The 7,877-nt window shown below is 44.9% G+C and overlaps 1 protein-coding gene across 1 annotated transcript; it reads left to right on the top strand.

Moving 5' to 3' along the window:
* Window positions 1-2,824: 2,824 nt before the first annotated feature.
* SPDYC (speedy/RINGO cell cycle regulator family member C) lies at window positions 2,825-7,306 on the top strand. The gene is made up of 6 exons (XM_075280509.1): window positions 2,825-3,032; window positions 3,805-3,863; window positions 5,414-5,499; window positions 6,115-6,286; window positions 6,358-6,658; window positions 7,211-7,306. Exons 1-6 carry the CDS (start codon window positions 2,825-2,827, stop codon window positions 7,270-7,272), a joined length of 888 nt encoding a protein of 295 aa, XP_075136610.1. The 3' UTR covers window positions 7,273-7,306.
* The last annotated feature ends 571 nt before the right edge of the window (window positions 7,307-7,877 follow it).

The raw sequence follows: 7,877 nt of genomic DNA, 5'->3' as shown, positions 1-7,877 counted from the left end.
CATTTTTCGCCATGCAGCGTACAGTATAAGTAACATGTGACCTTTATTCTGTGGGTCGGTACGGTTACGACGATACCTCATTTATGTTATTTTTTTTATGCGATACTAAGTCTGCAGAACAAAAACACATTTGGGGACATAAATCAGTGATTTTTGCATCGCCATCTTCTGAGAGGCGTAACATTTTTATTTTTCGCTTGACAGTGTTGGTTGAGGGCTTATTTTTTGCGGGACAACCTGTGCATTTTATTGGTACTATTTTGGGGTGCATATGACTTTTTGATCACTTTTTATAGCACATTTTGTAAGGTGAGATGGCGAAAAATCACTACTTCCGGCGGGTTTTTCCGTTATTTTTTACCGCCGTTCACTGTGTACATTAAATATTGTTTCAGTTTTGTTGTACAGGTTGTTACGGACGCGACAATACCAAATATGTATTGTTTTTATTAATTTTTTGGGTTTTTTACATTCATTTTTTATAGAAAAAAGGGATTTTTGGGACTTTATAACTTTATTAATTGTTTTCAAATCCTTTTTTTTTTTTACACTTTTTTTTTTTACTTGTTCTTGTGTCTATGGGACACATGGATCAGTGAAGATTGCATCACTGATTCTCTACTCTAGACTGAGACACAGGCTGCAGTGACAGCCTGCACGTGTCTCACTCTAGACACAGGAAGTGAGCTGTGCGGACGGGACAGCTCACTTCCAGAAGACGCCGGGAGCACCAGGTAAGTAAGTGAGTGCTCAGGGCTGTCTGGGGTCACTAACCAGACCCCAGACTACGTACTACAGATACCGGCACCCCCCGATCTCGGTCCGGGGGGTGCCGGCGGGGGGGGAGAGATCGTCGGTACTTTTACCGATCGGAGGTTTTAACCCTTTGATTGCGATGGTCAAACATGACCACCGCAAACAAAGGGTGCTTTGTTTGCGGTGGTCATGTTTGACCATCGCAATCAAAGGGTTAAAACCTCCGATCGGTAAAAGTACCGACCGGAGGTTATGGAAAAGGGTGATAGCTGTCAGTAACAGCTATCACTCAGTTCCGATTCCGCCCGCTCAGCTAGTGAGCGGGCGGAATCACCATGACATAATATTACTTCATGGTGCGCGAAGTACCTCGCGTCCATGACGTAATAGTACGTCAAAGGTCGCTAAGGGGTTAATATCCTTGATGCTCAATTGGTAAACGTATAACCATAACTGTAGACTTTCAGTTTGGGATGGTGCGGGGGGTGTCCTTGGACAGGAAAGTGGACCTATAACTAACATATTAAGAATTTAATCCTGTGCTCTTTAAAAAGGGTTAGTTTACATGTAAATAACATGTCGCTTATTTTGGCACCGGAAAAAAAGCTTCCTAATTAGGAAGCTTTTTTATTTTTGGACCTTGACAAGTTTTTTTTTATATTAAGTTTTGTTTTTTTTGTAACAGCTTAAAAAAAAAGCCAGGCTGTTTTCCCCTCCTGTAAAGTGAATGGGCTGAAAAAACCACGTCATTTTTTTGCAAAAAAATGTGCGTTTTTGACAGTGGAATCCACGTCATAATCCGCCCCTTTACCATGGTGGTCTATGGAGACCAATAGCGTTCTTTTTTCCACTGTCGGCACCTGCCAATAGAAAAAGAAGCGAGCTGCCCTTTCTTCAGGTGGATTTGGTGGCTCAGCTTCCGCCTGGCAGCCGCAACCTCTGGCGTCGGCCCATTCATTTGAGTCGACTCCGGGGTGGGGGATGCCACGGCATCGTGGCAGGCGGGTTTTGACCATATTTTGACTTGGCTCCCCGAGTCAAAATATGGTCAAAATCTGCCCCCCCGTGTGATACAATCCCTAACATTGTATGGAGGAGGATTATGACATGGATTCTGCTGTCAAAATCCTCCTCCATGTCCCCGTGTGAACTAGCCCTAATACTAAACCTCAAATCCCATGGGTAACACATATAAAACTGTATACCTTGGCACAGTCACTAGGAATGTATCTCAGTAATTCATATGCAGTCTCTCCTGCCCCCTAGTGGCAGAACTAGTCTTTAACTGGATACTTTTTTTTTTTTTTAAACTGCTTAGAGGGCATCCAGACATGAGGAAACCCCTCCACATGTGCCTCAGACTTAGGTTAAAGTGAAATCCTAATTGTCTTGTCTTAAAGTGGTTTCTAGGCTCTGTAACTGAACTATTCTTAGTATAGGTAATCAGTTAGACTGGCAGGGATCAGACCCCAGGGCTCCAGCTGATCAGCTGTCTGAAGAGATTGCAGTCACTTCAGTATTACCAAGCACTGTGCCATACACTTGTACAATGACTGACATTTGGCCCATTCACTTGAATTGGACTGGGTGGCATCAGGCCATGTGACCAATAAATGTGAACATGCATGGTGTGTGAACCAGAAGCTGCACATAGGGGGAGCACAAGTGCTGCTGCTTCAAATAACATGATCTAGGTTCACACTAGCACCGTGGTCTCTGAAATTCAGGTCTGTTGAGGGACACAAGCGATGGAGGGGAACTGCTTAAACAGTAGTTACATGGGACTGGGTGACCCCTCTTGACGGTAATGGGATCCAGTGTTTCAAAACAGTGGTAGCGAGAAAACTCCTCTGTGCAGGCACTCGCCAGTTTCTGCAATGGAGACTCCAGAGCAGATATGAACCCAGCCTGATCTATGTTGGTTCCCCAAAGAGGTTCAAGTGATGATCTTAAAAATAGTCAGTTTGTCTCCTTTACAATACTTGGTCTTGTATTATGTGCAAAGGATAACACTAAACTTTCCCGGTTTCAGATCAACCCTTAAGCTTGTCCCTCTTTCCCTCACACAATGAGACACGTGCAGATTTCCCCTCGGGCCACAGCAACTGCTGGCAGCATGGTGAAGCAAGGCATTGTGAGGGGATATCAACAAGCCAGGGTTGTTGGAGCGCGCAAGACGCGAATCCCTGAGAGAGAGGGTCCAGTAACCAGAACCAAGGTGGCAAGTGCTCTTAATTTCCAGCCTCAGGAGCGCCAGGCCTTTTACAGGCTCCTAGGTAAGAACATGCACTCTGAGACTATGGCACCGAATACGACACGTGCATCTGTCTCTACAGAGAGCTACAGGTCCCATGTCATGGAGATCAGTGGCTCTCATTGGTTGAGCTCCTGCTGTTCTGACACTTTAGTAGTGGCATAAGCTCTGGGGGATGAAGAACTTTCATGTAAAATGCATTATAGCACTGGCTGTGCACATGGCACGATGTATGCTCTGACCTCAATCTATCCAAATGGGTTTCTGGACTCCACTGGAGGTTTTGGGTCCAACAGAGGCCATGAAGTGGAGTCCATCAGCTCTAAGGTCCCTTGTTTTAACATGGGGTCAGACTTGCTAATAGTTATGTAAACCTAGACAGGGAGTTTGAAAATGTGGCTAATGTTTCATGTCCACCAGGATCTCTTCTTGGTGTATGTTAGGCCTGATTCACATCTGTATTTGGTATTCTGTTTGGGGGGACCCCAAGTGCTACTTGATCTGAATGACTTGTCATTCTAGTCTATGGGGTCCACGTGGTTTCTTTGCTAACTCCTTTTTAATGCGTCCAGTATTCTGTTCAGGGGCTCCCCGAACGGAATAGAGAACACAGATGTGAACCAGGCCTTACACATAGTATACAAAGCTGCACCTGACCTCGGTGTAGAGGATTACCCATGTTGTGCCTTCTTGGCACGTCCTTAGGCTGTCTGGTTAGACACACATAATTCACTCTTGTGACAAATACTCCTAAACCTGGTAATGGGTTTTATCATTTCTATTTTATTTAACAGAAGATGAGCTGATTCAGCAGTTCCTGTCTATGGATGCCTGTTTAAGAATCTCAGACAAGGTAAGCCTGGATGCTGCAGTGTCACGACGTACTGTGACAGTATGTAAAGTGTGAGATCAATAGTAGCTGGCCATACGTGATGGCGGCTGTCCGTGACTTTATTTATGACCTATTTGGTGGGGTCTCAACAGGCATCTCCTGCATGGATCAGCTATTCAGTGGTGTCTGGTCTGCACCCCAGTGTATATATCTGGAATCTAATAGCATGTTCCTTGTATAGTGGCTGGGCACTGGTTTTGCAGCTGTGCTCCTGCTGACTTGAGTGGGCCTGATAATCCCTTGAACTCTTAGCACTGTATGAGGGGCTTAGTTGTTTGCACCATCCCCTGACACTTCTCAGAAGTAGTAGTTGCTATGTGGCTTGCTCGGTTGTTAGCTTTGGCGTCATAGAGTTGGTATGATGCTGAATTGAACCTGTATGAGCTCCATATAACTATATATATATATATATATATATATATATATATATATATATATATATATATATATATATATATATATATTCGCCTGCTCCAATACTAAAATATCCTGCATAACTCCTTTAAAGGCATAGTAACATCTACTAGTCATGACTACAATTGCATCTCTTCAGTAAAAAGTTGTAAACCCAACCTAAAGGAGGAAATCTTAACAAAATGACCATTATTCCTTCTGCCTCTTCAAGGGTCCCTGCTTGTCTGCTTTTTCCGTAACATGCATGCTACACCCATGTAACCATTACAGCCAGTCACTGGCGTTCTTGTGCTGATGCTACCTTGCACAGTATAGAGACCTATTTACATGAGGCCATCCATGAAGAAAATGGCTTCTGTTCTGTTCACACATGGATTAGGCTATTGGGTCTATCTTCATAGACCCCAATCACCCTTTGAGTTGAATGGTTCCATTAGACAAGGCTCAGCTGTGTGAATAGACCTAAGGCTGCTTTCAAGCAGGGACTTCGTAAGGCCTCATTCACATCAGCATTTGTATTCCGTTTGGGGGAGTCCGCATGAGGACCCCGGAAGAGAATACCAAATGCAACTGCAAGGGTGGTGCCAGAGAAGGCACACGGACCCCATAGACTATAATGGGGTTCGTGTGCTTGCTGCCAGATCTCTGCAGTGAGCAGGAAAGTAGTTCACAATCTACATTCCTGCCCTCCATGATTCGTGCAACAAGCACACGGACCCCATTATAGTCTATAGGGTCCATGTGCTTTCACTGGCACACCACTTGCAGTTGTGTTTGGTATTCTGTTTGGGGGGGGGGTACCAATGCAAATGTGAACCAAGCACAAGAAAAGAGGCATTTAATGGATACAAGGGAAAAATACAAACTTCATAAAATGCATGTGAAAGCAGCCATTAATATCAGTTTAATGGCAGCAATTGCATCATGGGTATAAAGCACATCACCATTGCAGGAAATCTGATAAATACTGGTGGGGACCACCCTAGTGAGGGTGGGGGGATTTAGGTTTGTATCTTGTCATTTTGAGGTCTGTATACCTGATACTCTTGCATCTGCTCCAGAATCTCAAAGTAAAGCTTTACTTTTCTAATCCGCAGTATCTTCTTGCAATGGTCTTGGTGTATTTTAAACGTGCCGGCCTCTACACCAGTGAATATTCCACCATGAACTTCTTTGTTGCTCTGTAAGTCTTACAGTATCTCTGCACACACCAAGCAAAGACTTCAAAATCCACACATTGAAGACAATGTACACCTGAAAATGCTCACAACTTGGTGCATGTATACACAGCTTTCAGTGTAGATTTACATGCAGAACTAGACTGTATACATGTATCCATTAAAGGGAGGGGGATGGTTTTTGGCAAGGAGGCCGGGGAAGTTGGAAAGGACCATATTCACCTGTCCCAGTGCTACCGTGTCTCCCAGAAGCCCTTGCTGGTCACGACCACTGAGGCCAACGAGTGGTGAAAGGATTCAGGTTGTCACTTGCATGGATCACCTTAGAGGCCCCATGTCCTTTCCTGGGGAGACTGACTTATGTGGTCACATTCGGCAAGAACTTCCACTGGGAACAGCAGGACTCGACTGTGAAGGGAGACTTTTCCTTTAAAAAAAGAAAAAAAAACTTCCCTGACCTCCTTGCCAACCCCCCCCCCCCCCCATTGATCCTGGACAACCCTTTATATGCAGGTTGGCCTCTGTAGAAATCTTCCCTCTCTCCTTGGTCTGAGTGGAAACCTGTATGATAACTGTATGTGCTATGTTGGTGCAATTTTATTTATTTTTCTTCTGTTCAGTTACTTGGCCAATGACATGGAAGAGGATGAGGAGGACTATAAATATGAAATCTTTCCATGGGCTCTGGGAGACTCTTGGCGGGAATTATATCCTCAGTTTCTGCGGCTACGGGACAGCTTCTGGGCAAAAATGAACTACAGAGCGGTTGTGAGTCGGAGACTCTGCGATGAGGTAAATTCCTGAACATTGGAATCTTAATGTCTGCATCTTAGAAACTGTCTTGATGTTGTCGGTCTCTTTAGGTGATGTCTAAGGATTCCACTCACTGGGCCTGGTCCCGTGACCGTCCGATCCACCATAGTGGGGCGCTAAGGAGTTACCTCAGAAATGAGGACGATCTGTTTCCGCGTGGGCCAGGCTTCACTCCTGCCAGCTGTGCACTTTGCTGCAGGACCAGAAAAAGTGGATCTGACTCTGAAACGGACAGCTGCTCCTCACCAGAGCAAGACCTGCTTTCTTTTTCTAGTGGACAGTGGCCCCAAGACCTTCTCATCGTACCTCCAGAGCTGTTGATGGATCCAGAGTCCAGTTATGAGATCAACAGTAAGTTCAGACTAGGATGGGCTTCTGGTTTAGATCTCTGAACCTAGTGTATAATGTTAGAAGGTTTTGTAGCTTGGTGAAGGAGAGGAACCACTTCTCAGGAAAACCATAATGGGGAGTAGGAGAGGGCACCTGCTGGTACTAGCCTTCCACATCCAGTATTGACGCACCGTACCACAGGTTAGGGTTACAGTATGTGGTCTGTGAGGGTCTGACACTAGAGCCAGCAGAGATCAGCTTTTCCAGAAAGCTGCAGTAGTGGATGGGAAGAACATTCAGGCTGTCCTATTCAAGTAATAGAAGTGGTGCAGCAGCCCATCCACTGTACAGCATTGGTTCAGAGAAGTGCTACACCCCTACTATTACCAGAATAGGGAGGCCTACATATGCTCCCCTTCTATAACATTTGGTGCCCCGATGCTGCTGGATCAGCTGATGTGTAATTGTCTTACTCCAGACGCTGCACAGAACGCTCACGACCTTCTTGAGGGCCAGACAATCCCTTAAAGGTGACACTGCTCTATTAAAAATGACTTGACCTATCTCCTTCAGTGTTTCAGGAGCCATTGGTTGGACTGGAGCCTGGTGGCGCAACTCTGGACTGGCATCTATAGCACCTTAGGTCTACAGTTTTCTTTCCTGAAGTACACTGGAATCTTAATACAACGGCTGCAAGCACTTAGCACTTGGTTTTCCTCCATCTGAGGGGTTGGTGTAAATTGGAAGTGTCTATATAAAGCTACTTAATGTGTTGGCTCTTAATAAGCAGGCTGTGATATGTCTATGTAAATAAGTTGTAAATGTATGTATCTGGGGTGGTCACTAATAAAGGTCACCAAGTATGGCTGTATCATTTGTTTCTTTGAACATGGTAAGGTGAGCACTCGGCGGCCCGTATATCGGAGGGCTTTCTGTATTACTTACACTTTTGTCATTACTTTATTTCACTCATTCACCTGTTTGCTCCAGTCACCGGCCTTTAAGGGCTTTATCTGATGCCAGGCGTCTAGTCCACTGTAAACGCTGCTGTCTTCTAGAGAAAACTGTAACTGAGTCTGCAGAGGTGCCATGAGTATGGCCTCTACTTAAATCACTTGTAAATAATAAAATTCAATCTAATTATGTGTAAACTTGTGTGATGTTGGTGCACCCACTACCCCTTTATAAATGGCTTGTTCTTATATTGAGGCAGGAGGTCGTGTGCTGTCCATGATGGATA

Source organism: Leptodactylus fuscus, chromosome 7 (assembly GCF_031893055.1).
Source record: "Leptodactylus fuscus isolate aLepFus1 chromosome 7, aLepFus1.hap2, whole genome shotgun sequence".
In the NCBI taxonomy this organism is placed as follows: domain Eukaryota; kingdom Metazoa; phylum Chordata; class Amphibia; order Anura; family Leptodactylidae; genus Leptodactylus; species Leptodactylus fuscus.
This window is presented reverse-complemented; position numbering and strand designations above follow the sequence as displayed.